Source organism: Lissotriton helveticus, chromosome 2_2, assembly GCF_964261635.1.
Source record: "Lissotriton helveticus chromosome 2_2, aLisHel1.1, whole genome shotgun sequence".
Classification (NCBI taxonomy): Eukaryota; Metazoa; Chordata; class Amphibia; order Caudata; family Salamandridae; genus Lissotriton; species Lissotriton helveticus.
In genome coordinates this window covers 326,872,097-326,893,319 of record NC_136060.1, presented here as the reverse complement: position 1 = coordinate 326,893,319, position 21,223 = coordinate 326,872,097, and the positions used below count along the sequence as shown (strand labels likewise).

At 41.6% G+C, this 21,223-nt stretch overlaps 1 protein-coding gene across 1 annotated transcript in view; it reads left to right on the top strand.

The window, feature by feature from the left end:
- The window catches only part of OTOP1 (otopetrin 1), a 163,611-nt gene that overhangs the window by 71,234 nt on the left and 71,154 nt on the right, over positions 1–21,223 (top strand). Inside the window, exons 2-3 of the mRNA XM_078678990.1 lie at positions 4,103–4,239; positions 15,902–15,960. Of these exons, the coding sequence (XP_078535116.1) occupies positions 4,103–4,239; positions 15,902–15,960 (196 nt within the window). The remainder of the gene's footprint in view (positions 1–4,102; positions 4,240–15,901; positions 15,961–21,223) is intronic.

Genomic DNA, 21,223 nt, shown 5'->3' with positions numbered 1-21,223 from the left:
TATTATAAGTTGAACTATCAACATTCACTCCAAAATTCATGCATCACCATTTACAGGGCCTTTTCACCTGTAAATGTTTGTATGTTTGACCCTCGGAATTTATCGGTGAAAACGGTGTAGACTTTATCACACATGGTAATCATAGTGTGTGATGAACATCGCGCAACTTTTTTTGGATACCTGGATTGTCAATTATAGTGGCACTCATAATCAAGGCCCAAAGCACTGCTCGCTGGCAAAACATGATTTTGACTAAAGTAAACTTAGCAGTATTTCAGTTTATCATTGTGAATATTGGAATCACATATATCTCTTTCTTAGTTTAAAAAAAAGCCCTGGCCTTCACTGGACTGCTGATGTAAGATTTGGACTCTGGCAGGGAGGGTATTTGGTTGCAAAGGTGATGGAGTATCCCCTCTGCCAAAGCTAAGCTTGTCCACCTCATTTAGAGCCAGGTGGAATGCCCTGACAAAATAAGGCCTATCAAAGGTTTGGCCATATTTAAGTCTGCTTTATTATATATATATATATATATATATATATATATATATATATATATATATATATATATATATACATACATATATATATTAATGGATATGTTATCCCAATAAAATAAGATATGGGCATCGTTCCTGAGAGTGCTGGTGCAATTGTATGTACTGAGAGCCGTGATCCCGTAGATCAGCGTGGTGTAAAGCACCTCATCGCGAGGGAGGGCAAGGGAGCTGAAGACGGAAAGTGAGCACAGTATATATATATATATATATATATATATATATATATATATATATATATATATATATATATATATGAATCCACCCTCCAACGACGTGAAAGGAAGCAGCCACAAACAGGGAAACTTCAGGTGAGGCTTTTAATTGGAACTGGACAGCGTAGGTATAATGCATTTCGGTTTATATTCCTTCCTCAGACACCTTTTGCTGCCGCGTCTCATGTTTGTGTAGCCCAGCTCAATTGTCCGTTATTTACATCCTACACGCCCCCAACCATGTGATCATCCGCCTTGTTGCAGCCATTGCAAAACTACAACTCCCAGAAGGCTGTACTCCGGATTGGCGTGATGTGGGGAACCAAAGTTTTATCTTTTCGTTGTTAGCGTTTGTAGGACTAGGCACACTTGGTGAGAACGCATTATGATGTCCTGGCCCCTCGAGTCCCTGCGCGACGTCCCAACCCGCAGCACGTCTTCCAGCTGGGACATGGATCGGCGAGATTGCACCGATTCTCCCGTGAAGTCACGGTCTGCCTGCAAGCAGTGTCCTTCGCATTCCGACGCTCTGTTGGTGGACTGCCTAAAAGCCCATACCTGGGCATATTCCATCCGCTTGCGCAGTCACCAGTGCAATAGGCAGCCACTTGACAGGACGGGGCTCCTTGACGTGTCCTCTGGCTGACACGAAATATATGAATCCACCCTCCAACGACGTGAAAGGAAGCAGCCACAAACAGGGAAACTTCAGGTGAGGCTTTTAATTGGAACTGGACAGCGTAGGTATAATGCATTTCGGTTTATATTCCTTCCTCAGACACCTTTTGCTGCCGCGTCTCATGTTTGTGTAGCCCAGCTCAATTGTCCGTTATTTACATCCTACACGCCCCCAACCATGTGATCATCCGCCTTGTTGCAGCCATTGCAAAACTACAACTCCCAGAAGGCTGTACTCCGGATTGGCGTGATGTGGGGAACCAAAGTTTTATCTTTTCGTTGTTAGCGTTTGTAGGACTAGGCACACTTGGTGAGAACGCATTATGATGTCCTGGCCCCTCGAGTCCCTGCGCGACGTCCCAACCCACAGCACGTCTTCCAGCTGGGACATGGATCGGCGAGATTGCACCGACTCTCCCGTGAAGTCACGGTCTGCCTGCAAGCAGTGTCCTTCGCATTCCGACGCTCTGTTGGTGGACTGCCTAAAAGCCCATACCTGGGCATATTCCATCCGCTTGCGCAGTCACCAGTGCAATAGGCAGCCACTTGACAGGACGGGGCTCCTTGACGTGTCCTCTGGCTGACACGAAATATATGAATCCACCCTCCAACGACGTGAAAGGAAGCAGCCACAAACAGGGAAACTTCAGGTGAGGCTTTTAATTGGAACTGGACAGCGTAGGTATAATGCATTTCGGTTTATATTCCTTCCTCAGACACCTTTTGCTGCCGCGTCTCATGTTTGTGTAGCCCAGCTCAATTGTCCGTTATTTACATCCTACACGCCCCCAACCATGTGATCATCCGCCTTGTTGCAGCCATTGCAAAACTACAACTCCCAGAAGGCTGTACTCCGGATTGGCGTGATGTGGGGAACCAAAGTTTTATCTTTTCGTTGTTAGCGTTTGTAGGACTAGGCACACTTGGTGAGAACGCATTATGATGTCCTGGCCCCTCGAGTCCCTGCGCGACGTCCCAACCCGCAGCACGTCTTCCAGCTGGGACATGGATCGGCGAGATTGCACCGATTCTCCCGTGAAGTCACGGTCTGCCTGCAAGCAGTGTCCTTCGCATTCCGACGCTCTGTTGGTGGACTGCCTAAAAGCCCATACCTGGGCATATTCCATCCGCTTGCGCAGTCACCAGTGCAATAGGCAGCCACTTGACAGGACGGGGCTCCTTGACGTGTCCTCTGGCTGACACGAAATATATGAATCCACCCTCCAACGACGTGAAAGGAAGCAGCCACAAACAGGGAAACTTCAGGTGAGGCTTTTAATTGGAACTGGACAGCGTAGGTATAATGCATTTCGGTTTATATTCCTTCCTCAGACACCTTTTGCTGCCGCGTCTCATGTTTGTGTAGCCCAGCTCAATTGTCCGTTATTTACATCCTACACGCCCCCAACCATGTGATCATCCGCCTTGTTGCAGCCATTGCAAAACTACAACTCCCAGAAGGCTGTACTCCGGATTGGCGTGATGTGGGGAACCAAAGTTTTATCTTTTCGTTGTTAGCGTTTGTAGGACTAGGCACACTTGGTGAGAACGCATTATGATGTCCTGGCCCCTCGAGTCCCTGCGCGACGTCCCAACCCGCAGCACGTCTTCCAGCTGGGACATGGATCGGCGAGATTGCACCGACTCTCCCGTGAAGTCACGGTCTGCCTGCAAGCAGTGTCCTTCGCATTCCGACGCTCTGTTGGTGGACTGCCTAAAAGCCCATACCTGGGCATATTCCATCCGCTTGCGCAGTCACCAGTGCAATAGGCAGCCACTTGACAGGACGGGGCTCCTTGACGTGTCCTCTGGCTGACACGAAATATATGAATCCACCCTCCAACGACGTGAAAGGAAGCAGCCACAAACAGGGAAACTTCAGGTGAGGCTTTTAATTGGAACTGGACAGCGTAGGTATAATGCATTTCGGTTTATATTCCTTCCTCACACACCTTTTGCTGCCGCGTCTCATGTTTGTGTAGCCCAGCTCAATTGTCCGTTATTTACATCCTACACGCCCCCAACCATGTGATCATCCGCCTTGTTGCAGCCATTGCAAAACTACAACTCCCAGAAGGCTGTACTCCGGATTGGCGTGATGTGGGGAACCAAAGTTTTATCTTTTCGTTGTTAGCGTTTGTAGGACTAGGCACACTTGGTGAGAACGCATTATGATGTCCTGGCCCCTATATATATATATATATATGGGAGTATGTGAAAGCAAAATCTTTTAAATTACCTCCAACGCCATGAGTGAAAAGCCCCTTGTAAAGAGCGTCATTGCTTTTTAATTTTTAACTACAAAATTGGATTTGGTTTTGACAATAACAAAACTGATGAAAAGTCTGCAGTCATGTTGACAGAGCTGTACACCAAATTTTAAATGCATTATAAGAACTGGAAATGTTGCCAAAGTTTAAACAAGTTCCTTCGTGTCTTTAAAATATGCAAAAGAAAGTATTTATGATAGCAAGCATAAACATGGTGAATGAGCTAGTGCATTTTAGAGATCAACATTTATATTGTCTTTACTTTTATGAACAATGTAAAACATTTCTGAGTAGGAGACATCTTGGTCTGATGATACATGGTTGCTTTAAATGTCATGTTTTTAACCACACTGACATATTTATTATTTTATGTTTATACTAGGTGGAATTACGTTGTTTGCTGCTATTACTCTGATATTGGACTCTTTTAAAATTGGATACTTTATTGGATACTCTAGTTGCGTATCTATCACTGAGGGGATTTTTCCAGTAATCCATGCAATACACACACTATTGCAGGTATGATGTAATTGTTTTTTATTGCTTCATGTTATCCTATTTATTATCTATAGCTCGCTCAAAACAGTTAAACAGACACCTTAACTTGAAATCTCAAACCTGCTAAAATATCTTTATTTTTCTTGCTTCACAATATTTAACAGTTAGTGTACAGTGTATACTTCATACTATGATTCATATCTTTCCTATGGAATTATAACAGAATAATTATGTTAATAATATATACTATAGGCATACATAGATTTTACATTGTCTGAAGTCATGAAACATCATCCAAGCCCTTCTCATCTCCTAAACACCTCTTCTCAACTCATCCTGTTACCTCTTTTGTAGAATATGTGAGTATACCAGGAGAAGCTTGCCAACGAGGGGAATGTAAGACCTCTTGCCAATGAGGATGGGCCTTCTGGCCCTGAAATCCATTGAAGTTTAGCTGTGAGGAATAAAAAAAGATGAAAATGTCACTGTTTCTGTTGAAAGGAAGAGCAAGCATGCGTTCTGCTGTGAATGAATGAAGTGGTTCATCCATGTTTCACTTTTGTCCCCTTATAAGTGTCAGCATTTGCCTTTTTAAATGATAGCATTTTACCTCTCCAGTTCCATAATCCACATCCCCGTTGGTACCACAAAAGCCAAGGCTTTGCAAAATGGTAGAAGGAAGTTATAAATCCATCTGCAAGTTATTCTCAGCATTAGAAGAATAAACAAGCATTGGCATAGCCAAAAGGTCTCTCCTTTGGAACCATATACGTTTTTAGCCATGCCGTGTAATGATGAAAGAGTGCTTTAGCAGTAAGGAGATGGCAGACAAATGCCCAAACACGTACCAAATATGCATTGCAATGCTGCAGCATTACCTGCTCATAAAAGGAATGGTAATTAGGTTAAGATTTCATATGGCACAGACAGACTTTCCTGATATTTCTCACTCGCGGTTGTCCTGAGATGAAGCAATTTAGACCTCTTTACATGGAATTCACAATTTTAAAGCCAACGTGGCAATGCCTCTTGAGCGGAAGGAAAATATGTCGATTTTATGGGTGAACGTGTGAGCAAGGCAGGAGCAGGAGAGACAGCCTGGCTACAGCTGTGAAGGGGAAGCTTGAGCAAGGCTGGAGGCAGAAACGTCATCCTGGTTACACTGGCCTGTGCAGTGAGCAGGCAGAGGAGCAAGCAGTGCAGCGAACCCATCACCATTATAGATGCCCTTGAAAGCAGAGGCACCTGAGATAAATATTGAACACTACAACTTTTGCAACGTATAGTGGCGGTCACAGGCCAAGGCAGCAAACAAATAAAAAAATAAAATAACACAACATAAGTCTGCCAAATACAAAATGGTAAATTGCACCCAGCAGAAGTGTGGGTATTTATTAGGCAAACATCTCAGCCCACATAGAATGATGTATGAGGATTGATACCTAGTTGGTATCTTTCATGTGGTAAAGGAATGTAATGGCCGGGAATCAATGTACAGAGACCTACATCTTGGTGCATTATGATGCTTTCACAGCAAATACAAAATAAGAATTAAGAGTTCCTTACAAACCCAGAGGATGAAGGGCATAGTACAAAATACTGCATAAAAACTATATTCCTTTATGTTTTTGACAAGGGTATTCAAATATGAAGATATTGATTCAATAAACACATAGTAATCATTGAATCTAGCACAGGGGATACTTCATACAATTAAAAATGCACACATCTAAAAAATATTGTGCACACACAAATAAAAATAAACTTTACTTGTGAGAGATGGACCCTGTACTGGAGAACCAGATTTGAATCTCGGCATGGACTCAACATCCTGTGATTCTGGGCAAATCACATGGGGCCAGATATACAACCATTTTTAGCGGTCATAAATGAATCAGGCTGTTTGTGGCTGCTAAAAAGGGTTGTAGCATGTACAAAGTACAAACCCTATGTTGTGAGTCAGTAACCTACTACTAACTCGCAAAAAAGGGTTTGCGAGTCGCTAATAGGAAGGGGCGTGCCAAGGGCATCCCTTCCTGATAGCCAGTCGCAGAGGGATTTAAGGAATCTATGACATAATATCGACAGACAGAATATCTACATACAAAAATATCGACACAAAAATATCGAAATCAAAAATATCGGAGTCCTATCTTCATAAAGGTAAGTACAAAAATATCGAAAAATTAATATCGTAGTACAAAAATATCGAAAATAAAAATATCGTTTTTTTAAATATATTAATAATAATGTAAAAATAATTTTAAAATACATATAAATTTACTAATATTAAATAAAAACATTAAAACATAATTAAAAAATTAAAACGAATACATATACATTTAAAATAAATTAAAAACGTAATAATTTAATGTCATTTTATTTTTTTTAATTTCATTTAATTGATTTAATTTAAATATAAATTTATTTTATTTTTACCCTGCACGCCTGTACCTCAAAAACCCAAAACTGACCCTGAACCCTAAAAATACCCCTTTACCCAAAAACCCAAAACTGACCCTGAACCCTAAAAATACCCTTTTACCCAAAAACCCAAAACTGACCCTGAACCCTAAAAATACCCCTTTACCCAAAAACCCAAAACTGACCCTGAACCCTAAAAATACCCCTTTACCCAAAAACCCAAAACTGACCCTGAACCCTAAAAATACCCTTTTACCCAAAAACCCAAAACTGACCCTGAACTAACCCTGGGCGTAGTGGCCGTAGTGGGGCTCCGCGGAGCTACGTGAAGTGGGCGCACAACTACGCCCACCCACGCACTCCGCGTAGCCCCACTCCGCGCCGCCCGCCTCCCTCCCGCCCTCACTAAATACATAAATAAATGAATAAAAAGCTTTTAAAAACACTTACCTTGTCTGCCGCGTCCCCGGGGCTCCCTCTCGCCGTCCCGCGATTCGTGCCGCCACCGAATCGGATCCTAATGCACATGCGCGGGCGGCCGCGCATGCGCATTCCTCACGAGAAATGCGCATGCGCGGCCGCCCGCGCATGCGCATTAGGATCCGAAATGGCGGCACGCATCGCGGGACGGCGAGAGGGAGCCCCGGGGACGCGGCAGACAAGGTAAGTGTTTTTAAAAGCTTTTTATTCATTTATTTATGTATTTAGGGAGGGCGGGAGGGAGGCGGGTGGCGGCCGGCTACGCACCGTCTGCGGAGCGCGCGTAGTGCCGCCTGGCTACGTCCGCTACGCAAAATGCGTAGGAGACGGCACTCCGTGCACTCCGTGCACGGAGCGTAGCTGGCCGCCCACCCTTACCCTGAACCCTAAAAATACCCCTTTACCCAAAAACCCAAAACTGACCCTGAACCCTAAAAATACCCCTTTACCCAAGAACTAAAAACTGACCCTGAACCCTAAAAATACCCCTTTACCCAAAAACTGAAAACTGACCCTGAACCCAAAAAATACCCCTTTACCCAAAAACTGAAAACTGACCCTGAACCCTAAAAATACCCCTTTACCCAAAAACTGAAAACTGACCCTGAACCCAAAAAATACCCCTTTACCCAAAAACTGAAAACTGACCCTGAACCCTAAAAATACCCCTTTACCCAAAAACTGAAAACTGACCCTGAACCCAAAAAATACCCCTTTACCCAAGAACTGAAAACTGACCCTGAACCCTAAAAATACTCCTTTACCCAAAAACTGAAAACTGACCCTGAACCCTAAAAATACCCCTTTACCCAAAAACTGAAAACTGACCCTGAACACTAAAAATACCCTTTTACCCAAAAACTGAAAACTGACCCTGAACCCTAAAAATACCCCTTAAAAAAACTAAAACATATAAAATTTAAAATATTATTATATACTTACCTATACTTACGTTGTAATGGTATGCGTTGTAAAGGTACCAGCGTTGTAAAAACATGCGTTGTAAACACATGCGTTGTAATGGTTTTTGCGTTGTAAAAATTTCGTTGTAATGGTAGTGCGTTGTAAAAGTTGCGTTGTAAAGGTTGTTTCCCCGGTGGATAGCGTAGGGGTAAAAATTACTATTCACACTCCAGAGGGTGCAACAGTAGGGAAAGCGTTGGATAGCATGGGGGTAAAAATTAATTCCCACACTACTCCCACTTTAACACACAACACACTACACATATAAAAAAGACAATTAATATAAATTTCAATTAATCAATTAATAATAATTAATATTACTAAATTGATGTAATTATAAATGAACTAATTAACACATATTAATTACTAATTAATTAACAATAAATACCAACAAATAAATACAATCGCTTTAATTTATTAAATTTAATTATATCACACCCTATCCACCTATAAACACACAACCCACTACACATAAATAAATCACATCATTTAATCACTTAATAATTAATAATTACCAATTAATTATTAATTAACAATAACAAAAACAATAAATATATTAGCACATTAACTCTAAATAATTTAATTAAATAATTAATAATATTTAATTACCAATTAATTATTAATTAACAATAACAATAAATTAAATATATTAGCACATTAACTCTAATTAATTTATTGTACTAATTAATATTATTTAATTACCAATTAATTAATTAACAATAACAAAAATGTATATATATTAAAACATTAACTCTAATTAATGTAATTAACTAATTAATATAAATTAATTACCAATTAATTATTAATTATTAATATTTACAAAAATATATTAATTAATTAAATATTATTACATTACTTCCCACCCTATTCCCCTATAAACCCACAACCCGCTCTGATACTGAAACGCAAAATGTAAACAAATTTACTAATTTTCAAACATACATTACAAAACATATTTAACAAACATATAAACAAAATAATAAAATACATAACACTAAACAAATTTTAGATATTACTAAATTTCGATATTTTCGATATTATTAACATACATACCTTAAAAAAACGATATTCTGTCTGTCGATATTTTGGACATCGATATTCTATACCATCGAAATTAAAACATCGATATTATTGTATATCGATATTTTAATTTCGATATTTTGTCTCACTACCGGATGTAAGATTGGTTTGCTACCGCAATTACCAGCAATTACAAATTGGTGGTTAGCCAGTCGCAGATGGTAAGAGGTCCCCAGGGAACACGTTCCCCTTTGTGCTTGGCAGCTAAAATATTTTTTAAGAACAGGCAGTCTTCCCACAGACCACTGCTGGTGTTAGAAAGGCGAACCCGGGGGAGGCAGAAGGTGTCTGACTGACCACCCCTAGGTCTACCCCTCCTTCAGAGAAGGGACCGAGCGATGTCGAGAGGCCTCCGACGGGAGGGCCCTCTCCTAGAATCATACAGCAGAGTAACCACACCACTACAAATATACACCACACGTAGATAGAGTTTTCAATCTTTATCGGGCAATAAGTATCGTTTCGATATATACAGCAGATCCAGAGATCTGGAAAGTCTCGTGGCAAGGGGCAAGGTAGCGGGACAGTCTTATAGATGGCCGGTTGCAATGGGACCCTACGCACAGCTCTCAATCCTCGCGCTGGGGCGTTCCGGAAGGTTGGGCCGCGGCAGCGCCAGCAGGCTCCAAGATGATTCAGCGAGTGTGGACCGCGGCAGCGCCAGCAGGTTCCCAGATGGTTCAGCGAGTGTGGACCGCGGCAGCGCCAGCAGGTTCCAAGATGGTTCAGCGAGTGTGGACCGCGGCACCGCCAGCAGGTTCCAAGATGGTTCAGCGAGTGTGGACCGCGGCAGCGCCAGCAGGTTCCAAGATGGTTCAGCGAGTGAGGACCGGGGCAGCGCCAGCAGGTTCCAAGATGGTTACAGCAAAGATGACCGCGGCAGCGCCAGCAGGCTCCAAGGTGGTTACAGCAAAGATGGACCGCGGCAGCGCCAGCAGGTTCCAGGTAGAGCAGCAAGGGGAGTTCGTCTCAGGGTCAGCCGCGACAGCGTCAACAGAGCTTCTCGACTCCGGGATACAACTGCCGTCCTACTCCGGGGCTGGCCCAGATATAGGTCTGGAGTCTTTTGATGTCCGGACCCTGTCGCCTGGGGGTCAGAGAGGCCAGGGTGATGGTGTCCAGACGCCCAGCAGGGGGTGGGGCCAGCGCTCACGGAGGCCGGAGGCCGATCAAAACCAGGCATCCGGGGACGGTTGGAGAGCCATCGAAACTCCCATCTCCTTGTCTCTGATTGAGTGGCCACTCTACCACCCGGAGGCTCTTGGTGCCTCGATGGCGGGCTCGCTGGGGTCGTGGCCGCGGCTGGCCCGGTACCACGTGTCTGTGACGTGATGGGCCCAAGATGGCGTCGGGCCTGGAATGAGGGTCCGGGGTGGGCACCGGACCGGTAATGCTGGGGCGGCCCGAGTGTGCCGTGTCAGTGGTGGTGGGCCGCTGGGTGGCGGATCTGGTGGTTTGGAGGGCGTGCAGAGGTGTGCTCGAGGCCGACCCGGTCTGGATGGAGGGCCGATGTCGTCCGGGGCCCGCCATGCGGGAGGGGTAGGACCACGCCACGAGGCCGGGTCCAACAGCTTGTCTTAAAAAAGGGAAAGAAAATGTTAAATGCATCCCATTTTCCTTTAATGAAAACGGGCAGCATTTGGGGAAAAAAGTTGCTTTATTTACGCAGACATGGTGGTGTGCTGTATCCAGTAGGCCACCATCCCTGTGTTATTGCCCATTCACAATGGGTCACAAATATTGACCTGTCTCAGGAATTTTGATGAGGCAGTCATGTCATTTGTTACCCCATTGGGAATTGCTAAATGTGTCTGAGACACATTAATACATTCTGTATTGTGAGTCGTGAAAAATCGCAATTTGTGACCCACAAAACGGAATGGTCGTACATTTGGCCTTCAATCTCCCAGTGACCTCCTAAAGCTTTGTGTCAAGCTTGTGCTACATAAAACTGCAAAAAAGAAATCTTTACTCAACATAAATGCACTTGTCTTCTCAATAATTTGTTCCATGATATTATGGTAGCAAGACATTTTTAAAACTATATCTTGAGATACAACCCCACAGTGGCTTTAGATTTTCGATGTCTACAATGTGGCATCTTTTTTCAGCTACACACCAGCGATAAACCTTCAGTCCATAGCTCATCTCATCTGGTCCCACAGCGCCTCACTCAAATGGCAAAAGCATGGACATAGATCTGTTGTGGACTGCAGCAGCCCATAGCCATGGAAAACCTTAGATGGAAAGCTTTTTCCTTCAATCCATAAAGCTCTTAAAAGTTCAGTTTTTTACGCTTGCCTTTCAACCTTAACAGGGGAACAACGCAAATATGAGGCCCTTCCTGTACATCGAGCTGGACCTTAGCTCACCCTATCTCAGCTCCTCTCACCTGGTTTGCGTTTCTTTTGTCTAGTGCTCTGAAATGGAGTGGACAATATGTAGGGCTTTATAAAGCTACCAACAAATAGACATCCTTGAATGAGTACTCAAAATCTAAGAAATTAGTCATAATAGTAAAAACTGTGCGGTTGTGGGATCAAAATGGAAAAGCCACATAAAACAGACCAGTACTGTAGCAACCCACAATCACCTTCCACAGAAAGCTGTTGTTGGGGGGGAGGAGCTGTGAAAACAAGCTCCACCAATGAAAGGCATTATGTTAAATCAAAAAGCATTGGTGTAACACAATTATAGAAATTAAAATGAATCGGTGCTCCGGAAACAGTAGGACTAGATTAATGAGATCTGCAAATTTGATAAACCAGTCTAGGCCACTTCCTATCAGTCAGAGTTTAAAACCATGAATTCTGACATACCATAGGGCTGTGCTTTAGGCTCTGCCTCCCATTCTACCTTTAGGTTCCACCTTTAGCTACATGGATGCAATCATTTTGGTTCAGCTTCTTTTCCTACCTGTAAGGCACAGAGTTTATATTATGTGTGGATGGTGATACACAACTTACAAATCCTGTTTTTGATATGCTTGGGTGCCATTGTGAGCTAGATGGATGGTAGTTCTCTACAACTTCATTTGGCCAAAGCAGGTACTATTAACCAGCAACTCATGAGTTGGGATCCAGTAAGATGGCTTGAATCACTAGGTTCAGTGACCCTTCCAGGTAAAGGGGTCTGTAATCTAGATATACCATTGGACTTTTCAGGACATATCTCAAGGATTATCACCATCTGCTTTTTCTTGACTATAGAAAACATCTGTCTTATCTTCCCACAAATTTCTGAAAAATGTGGTTCAGTCAGTCAGTCAGTATTGTTGAGGTTGGACTACTGTAGTTCCCTTTTCCTGGGACTTCCACAGTACTGTATACATTGTTAACATATCAACTGACCCAGTTTGTTCTTGGATCAAATAGGCAATCCAATGTTATCCCACTGGTAGCATTTAATATACAGGCCCTGGGTCTATGGTATTCCGCTTTACAAGGGACTTACAAGTAAATCAAAAATGCCAAAGAGGTGTAAACCAGTTAAACCAATTTTACACCAGAGAGCTTATGCATGTTAGCACTGGTCAGCAGTGGTAATGTGCCCAGAGTCCTAAAGCCAACAAAACAAAAAGGTCAGAAAAAGAGGAGGAGGAAGTTTGGTGTGTCCATTTAGAGAGTGCCATTTTCTAACAAATGTGTTAGACACTAATGTTATCTTCACCCCTGAATCAAATATCAATCTTGTGCTTTCCCCTTCTACCTGGATTTCAGCAACAGGAATTCTATCACCATTCTCAATAATGGAGAACAATTTGCCCATTTTCAATCTCACACACACTCTCCTCGTTTCTTACATCCACCTCTCTGATATTTGCTTTACTCTCATTTTGGATATGCCTCTTCCTTCCCCAATTACTACAAATGGCTTTTATCGCTGAGCTCTCTTAGTGAAAAGCGAAGTGTTTTTTACTTCTACATCTAAAATACCTCCTCTGGTCAGTAGATTTAATTCTTGTAAATTCTCTTCTTTACCTATCTAGCATCTTGTAAAGAGTCCTTCTTTAATTACATCTACACGTATACTTCGTTTAGCGAGGGTTCATCTTTTTGCCTCAATTTATCTCTGGCCTTTTCTATGTTGTAACCCAGCATAAGTAGGTCCCTTATTCTTTCTTCTATGGTTCCCATAAATAAACATGATGATGCAAGTTTATTCAAGTCTCTGATGTAATATTCCACAGATTCATCACCTCTTTGCACTCTTCTGCCGAAGTGATACTGTTCTAGTATGGTACTAACATTTCGACAAGGAATGGCTGTCCAATTTTATTATGCACTACTTATACTCTTTTAAATTTAGCGCATCACTGTCAGAAACATCAGGGAGGAGATCAAACACTTCTTTGTCCCTCAGGAACCAAATAATGCAGTAACACAGCCGTTTTGCATTCAGAGCTTAATGATTACCCACACTCCCTGGCCTAACTCCCGAATAATTTCTTCCATTTACTCCATTTTATATTGGATTTATCAGGTGATGGCACGAAAAATGGGTGCTGTAACATTTTGCATGTTTTTTATGTTCTAATTATCTCATTTCAAAGCCCTATTTAAACTCTAAACGTATTGAACCAATATGCATAACAATAAATGCCTCCTCCAATTTTCACTGCTAAAAGTCTCACCAACAGACACAATTTACACTTCAACCGTTGCTCAAAACTTCAAGAAGCACTATTGTATAGTTTGCCTATCACTGTGCTACTTTTGGTTACTTGTCTATGAGCATCTTGTACTCCTTCAGCGGTGTGCCTATCACCGATAACCATTCGTAACAGGCAACATCAAACATGAGTTGACCAGTTTGGCCCACAGACACAATGCATATAGGCATGCCTATTGCCATTGATCACATTGGCACATATGTGGTATGCAGCAACAATTGGTTCTGTAGAGAAGTGCAATATGTTTTTAAGACTTATTTGTCTCCTGTTTGAATAGTGGTTGCCAAGTAAATGGTATAGAGCACAACAGATACAAAACACAAAGACTGTTTACATAGTTCCAGGACTTCATGGTGCAAAATATTTTGTGTTGGCAGGTGTGGTAATGAGGGTTAAAAGGAGGTCAGGGTGAGTCTGCATGTTGAGCCAGGAATATGGATCAATAGTGAGTTTATGGTTATTTAATGAAGTATGCCTCGGATAGAATGAGGTTCAGTGGTTGATCACGCAGGAGTGTTTGGAAATAGGTGGACAATAGGTGGACACGAATTGTTTTCAAAATCGTTTATTGTGTCTACTAGATCAGCACCCTGTGTTTAAACATCGGGTAACGTGAGGCCACCAAAATGTTTTGGTGAGGTAGTCTGTTCTTTTAGTGCATGCCCTTGTAGATCATGTAGTAGAATGTTACGCAATTTATATGGAAAGTTGTTTTTGGAGTGGTGGAGATATCGTTAGATTTGAGGATGTGCAAGACAAGCTCAAGTGAATTGTTTAGAGTTGCATCTGAGTTTTCTAACCTTAGTTGGGCACTGGAGTCCTGTGAGCATACTTTGACCAGGTATAGTCATGGTTTTGAGGCGTAGTCAAGATCCACATTAGTAAAGACTTTGGACTTAGCTGGCTAAAACACAGTAGATATGGTGGTACTTGAAATACATTTAATTTAACAAATAACTATTTTAAAGTGTTTTCTTAGTAACTATTTTAAAGTGTTTTTTTCTTTAAGTGGGACACATTGCAAATATTCTCTTACACTGCACACGGTATGCAGTGTTTACATCTGGCTCGTGTTGGTGTAAGATTTAGAGAGCCGCTAAAACTGGGACAGGTATTGTTTAAAAAATATTTATCTATTAGTGCCCGTTAACACTTGAAATGCACTACAGAGAATGCACTACAAAATAGTAAACGTTCTCATTTCATAACAGCAACGGTATCTTGATATTCCATATACAAGTAGAGATTATAAATTAGTCACCAAGCACATTACTCCAGATAGCTATTGTGGAACAAAATGTCTGCTGTCAGTTGAAGTAGCAGCCCAGGTGATAATCTAGCAGAACATTTGTAGCAACTTCTTACAATATTCATTTATCCAAATCAGTTATACACTTTAGCGATGACTCAGCGTGTCCTGTTTGTGATTCAGCTTAAAACAAAATGCTGATTCGTAAGGAGCCTACTGGTTGCAATAGTAAAAGCTTAAAATGTTTTAAAGTACTGAAGCCCTCCAAAGTAAATGCTCTTTGTAGGAGTTTTTTTTCAATTATATCCAGACGTCTCATTTGCTGGCAATACATAATCAAAACCCTCTTCATAGTTGTAATGAAGTAGTTCTTTAAAAGTATTATGAAGTAATTCTGTAGAACAAATCGTATTCCTATTGCGTTCAGTCAGTTACCATCTTCATTTTACCCACTTATCATATTCTATTCTCAGCATAGTTCGGTCGGGCTCCGCATGGTTCTTCCGACCGCGGCAACACATTCAATTAGCGCCAAGACGCCCCTGGGCAATCGAGCGCTCTATAAATCCAATAATCAAATAAAAAATCAAATAAAAATTCGATATTTCGTGTAGTTAGATCTGATTTAAATTGTAGTGTGTATTTTGTATCATTTTACCTCTTAAATTGAAATCATTGTTGTCTTGGCAGATAAACCTGCTTGTTGGGATTTTGCATTATATGTTATCTTACCTTATTAAACTTTTTGATGTAGGAAAATATTTGTGAAATATCTATACTGAATGCATTTTGTCTAAACCTCTCTGTTTCAATAGGTTTACTTTCTTTGGTTTCATGCGAAGGATATCATCCAGTCTTTCAAAACACTTGAAAGGTAAATATGATATTTATTATTCTGATAAAGTGGTATTGAATTACACCTTGCAACATAAGATAATACCTGGGAACTCTAAGTTGGCATCGATTACATTGTTTGGTGGAGGATATGGTCGTCCATCTGCCAAAGATCATTTTGCATGAAAGTAGCTATGAGACTTGGTAAGCTGGCCACGTTGTTATGTTTGGAATCAGGAAGCCTGGGCTTTAGTGATGCTTCCCACCTTCAGTTCCTGGACGAATCATTAAATCTCCCATCAGATGGCGAGGTTCAACAATACCGTCACATCCCAGAGCAAGTCACGTTTCCATTTCAGTGACCAGGCATATGAATATTTCAGTAGATAATGAATTAGGCCCATCTGATTTATCAGTCCCTCACTGCTCCCGAAAATGTGGGACATTAGCCTGGACATTTGAAGAGAACCGAATATCAGTAATAAGTCTCAAGTAAAATATGTCCGAATACTATGTATCAAACCCAGCACTCAGAGACACGCTGAATTAAAAAAACCATCATAAGTACTTTTATATCAGAATTTTTTAATCCAGATAAAGTCTACAAACAAGCGAAGCTAACAAACACAGTTACCATTTTACTCTTGGTCTATTGGACCAGTACATATAGTATCACTGAATTAGATTTGAGCGATAGTTGTTCTTGACGTCTAAGAACAACCCATCCCGCATCTTGGAAATGATTGGGAGATAGTTCGCAACAATGAAGAACCACAAGAATCCCTACATTAAAATGAATGGATCTTAAAAAAGTATGGTTGACCCTTTGCAACAGAGGCGTAAGCATTTTGTTGTTATAGGCAGAATATGTGATATTTGTGACCATGTAGCTGGCCAGTGGTGGCTCCTCGAGGGAGTGCTGTTGATGGTGGGCGGGGTAGGGGAGGGGCCGGGTGGGGGGTAGTAAGCTCCGGCGTATGGCCGAACCGAGTTAAGTACATGAATAAATAAATAAAATGAATCACATTGAGCGTGCTGCAACTCAATCGGCGATGCAGCGCGCGCAATGTAATTAATTGTTATTTATTTATGTATTTAGAGGGTGAGGCGGTGATACTCTATTTTAAGCTATCTGGCCTTGAAGATAAAACCGTCTCATGGTTGAAGAGATTTTAAATCTTGCCCACAATAGGTTCTGTAGATGTTTATGGAGGTTACAAAGCCAGTTTTCCAACTGCTCTTTACTACCCTGAATTAACTGAAGTGATTTATTTTAATTCATGTATAATCTCTCATTTACCTGCGCGTTACATTTTTAGTGTCTAAGTAATCCAGGGAATGTTAACATTTGTTTTCATCAATTGTTAGGCTGTTGCCCTGGGCTTGGCCTGATGCCACTCTACCAACTACTTAGAAAATATCACATAACCTCTGAGCTCTTTCTTTAATAAAGCAGAGATAAATATAGGCAAGTTTATTAGTAGTTTCGAAATGTCCGCCGTACCAAATAGTATCAATATCAAATCTCACAGCAGGTCACTGACATGAATGTGCCTGTTTTGGAATTATTGATGTACTCCTCAGTTCCATCTCCACCTTCCCTGCCTTTTTGCTGCTGTTTATTAGGAAAAAAAACATATAGTTGTGCAGTACTGCTCTCCAATGATGCTATAAGATCATAAGATAATGTATTATGATTTTGGACCACTATGTATCCTCATATATGCCCCTTATGATCATAGTACTTGTTAAAATCGTCATGTCTGTGATTAAAACTGGCTCCGTCCTCAACTCCTTACAATCACGTAAACCTTATACTCAATTCAGTATCATTTATCCGCTGCCTACCAACCATTGATCATTACACCTCCAAATATGCAAGTCAATGGGCTATAAACAACAGGGGTGGGGGGACCGAAGGGGAGAGGGGGCAGGGGGGTTTATTCCATAAAAAGGCATGAGTACATTGACTGTGATACAATCTAGAGTTGACAAACACTGAAGTAATATGTTAAATGATGTTCCTCTTGGATATGACTAGCAATGAAAACTTTGTTTACAATTATAAACAACACATATGCCTCTACACCTAGGACACCATTTCATATCTTCATAAAATTAATAGCAAGTTAGCTCCACTATTCAACTCATCTTCGTATGATTCTTTAAGTGACACCATTCAAGCAACATTTTATGCCCCTTCCCAACTTTACCTTTCTAGCTGCTCAACCCCAATATTATCATACTACCCTTCTGCTAACTTAAGATGCAGATGCGTACTTGCCTGCATTGATGCACGGAATCCTGGACGTGTGAACATCTTGATAACTACATTAATATACTTTACACATGCATGGCAGCCCAAGGCACTTTGATATCATCTTACTCCCCCACTCCTGATATCTTAAAATACTATATACATTCTACTCTCTACAGCATGCGACACATAACCCAAAATGAATTTTTTAGTTTTTCACTAACAGGACTTGTAAAACCTAAAAGTACACGTTGAAGCTTTTAATTACACAGCACCCTGCCCTATGGTTACCTAGGGCTTATTTTAGGAGGGATGTATGTGTAATAAAAGGGAGTTGATGGCTTGGTAAGGGGGTTATAATTCCAACTCAACATGGCAGTTTAAAACTGCAATAACACTGCAGTGGCTGATCTGTGACATGTTTTTAAGTGCTACGTAAGTGGGTGGCAGAATAAGTGCTTCAGGCATTTAGTTTATGGCCTTGAACATATGGTATACCCTTCTACAAGGGACTTGCAAGTAAATTATAAATGCCAATGGGTTACAAGCCAATTTAGCCATGTTTCAGGGGGGTGAGCACAAGTGCTTTAGCACTGGTTAGCAGTGGTAAAGTGCAGAGAGTCTTACGGCCAGCAATGGAGGCAGAGAAGCAAAATGTTTGGGGGAACCCCACTCTAAGGCTGACAGATGAAACACGTAATCTATGCAAAGTGTATCTTCTCGCAAAGTTTAAATTTGCATTTACTATAGAAAGATAGCGTTTAAAGCCACTAGACAATTTTGAAAAGCCAGCTAAACTTGTCAGAAAACACCGCAATATCCTTCCTCCTGTCTTTGCAACAGATTTATGAGTTATGGTCTTCTCAAACATCTCCAGTTGCATGTATTAACTCTCAGGATCATTGGGTTAATTGATCTAGTGGCTGCAGCTGCAGAGGAAGTGCAAGTGACAGGGCCTGGCTACATAGCAGCTATTTCAGTATCAGCATGCTGAGTGTCAGCTCCCGGTCTGGGAACTACCATGGTATCCCAATTCCTCGAAGGTCACATACCTTCAAAGATAACAGCAAATTGTTAGTTCCCTTCCTCCTCGCCCTCTCTCAAATCCCTCATATTCCTCTATACCTCTCTCTCTCTCTCTCTCTCTCTCTCTCTCTCTCTCTCTCTCTCTCTCTCACTCACTTTCTCTCCTGAGAAGCCTGCAGTACAAAGTTCCTGCGAGGATTAAGACAACATTATCGAAAACACCCTCTTGACTCAAGAGCTAAAGCAGCAACAATTACTTCAGACTAATGGACTGCGTGGCCCAGTTGCTCAACACACCTGCTAAGAAGATTTTATTTAGCCTCATTGCATGGGAACGCAGTTACACAATCCTCCGATTAATTTAACTTTATCCTGGTTGTCTAATCTGGATGTTTGGCTAAGTAGCTACTTCTGTGAAAAGACTTAAAATAAATGCCAGCAATTTGTAGTCATCCTAGGTTGGTGCCCTAGCATGCAGGCTGCCCTTGTTTTAGAAACAAAGCAATAGTTTTTGGCAGAATACACATTTATTCTAAGACAGCGAGCTATACTGTTTGCTTATATTTTAGGACACCATATTTGATTATGCTTTTGTTCCTTAGCTACAGAGTGAAATGAAAATGGCTCTTTTGGCAACTATGCCGATTTAGAAGGTGAAATGCTTTGTGGCCAGTTTATGCAGGCAGTCTTAGCTGTACAAGCACAACACCAAATCCTGCAATATACACAATGTTACTGCTTCTTTAGAATTCAAAAACATCCCCATGGCTAGTAGCCCAAATGTATGATAAATGTCTTCCTGTACACCAAATGTTTTGGCTGCTAGAACATCAACCAATTACATTAAGTGTTTAGATGCAAATCCAGCTTATTTTATTTCTTTTTTCTCTACATTTCTTTTTTTCTTGTTGTATAATCCCTTCCCAGGCATTCTCAGATGGGTGTTTTTTTCATTTACTGTAGCATGTATTAGGTCAAGCCTGAGCCAGCGGGCATGCCCTGCTCTGGCGATCTGCTGTAGTAGAGTATGGAAGAGAAGCCCCTCCCACTCTCTGCCCATATTTGTCATTGGTTTCTGTGTTTGTCCTTCGTAAATGCTGACTTCTGATTCTGTAAGTAGCTTGTTACTCACTCCTTTGTACGGCCATGTCTTCATTTATAACCTTTCATGGCTACTTGCCCCTTTACTTCGGTTGTTACAGGGTACGTGTTATTTAGTCTTGTAAGCACTATTTTCTTTCTTGAGTTTCTCGTACATTAGGCAAGACGACGTGCTTTGCTCACATTCAGCACGCCATGCACGTTTTCACTTTCAAAGCAGGTAGGACAATGCAGTTGTTAGTTTGCAATGCCGTAGGTCTTAAATGCGAGACCTATAGCTTTGCATATATATATATTTTTTTTAAGGCACTGGGAGACTCGAACTCTGATTTTCAGTATCAAAGCTGTCCGCTCTATGTCTTAGGCACATCTTATCGGAATAAAGATCGGCATTCTTTCGCCCTTTTATCTATGTTTCCTGAGGCACTCCCAGCTTAACCCTTTCCTGCCTGCTTTACGCCCCCGGTCACAAGTCCGAAATATAAAGTGCCCTGAGTCCTTCTCCACATCCAGGGGGAGTGGTACATATGGAAAGGTTAGATTAGATTAAGGTCCCCCCCTCCAAATGGCAAAATGGGTGAGGCAAGTCATTTGTCCCTCCCCAACACGAACCACAAAAATGGAGAAGCTACAGGGAATCTGATAATACTGCTTTCCCCTCATGTTCGATCAGCACCCTCTTCTCCCCTCCCTCCAACATAACATATACTGCTGACACTGCAGGTTTTTCATGTGACAGACTCTGTACCACATAAGCCGTCCCTTGAGGGGGGTAGGGGTTGCTGGGCTAACATAAAATGCACAATAGGATCTGTCTGCCCCAAATACATTAGCCATATTTTCAAAGAAGCATGTCCATATGGAATAGATGTTAAGCGCTCAGTGAGCACTTTTTTCCAAATTTATTATAGAGGACTCC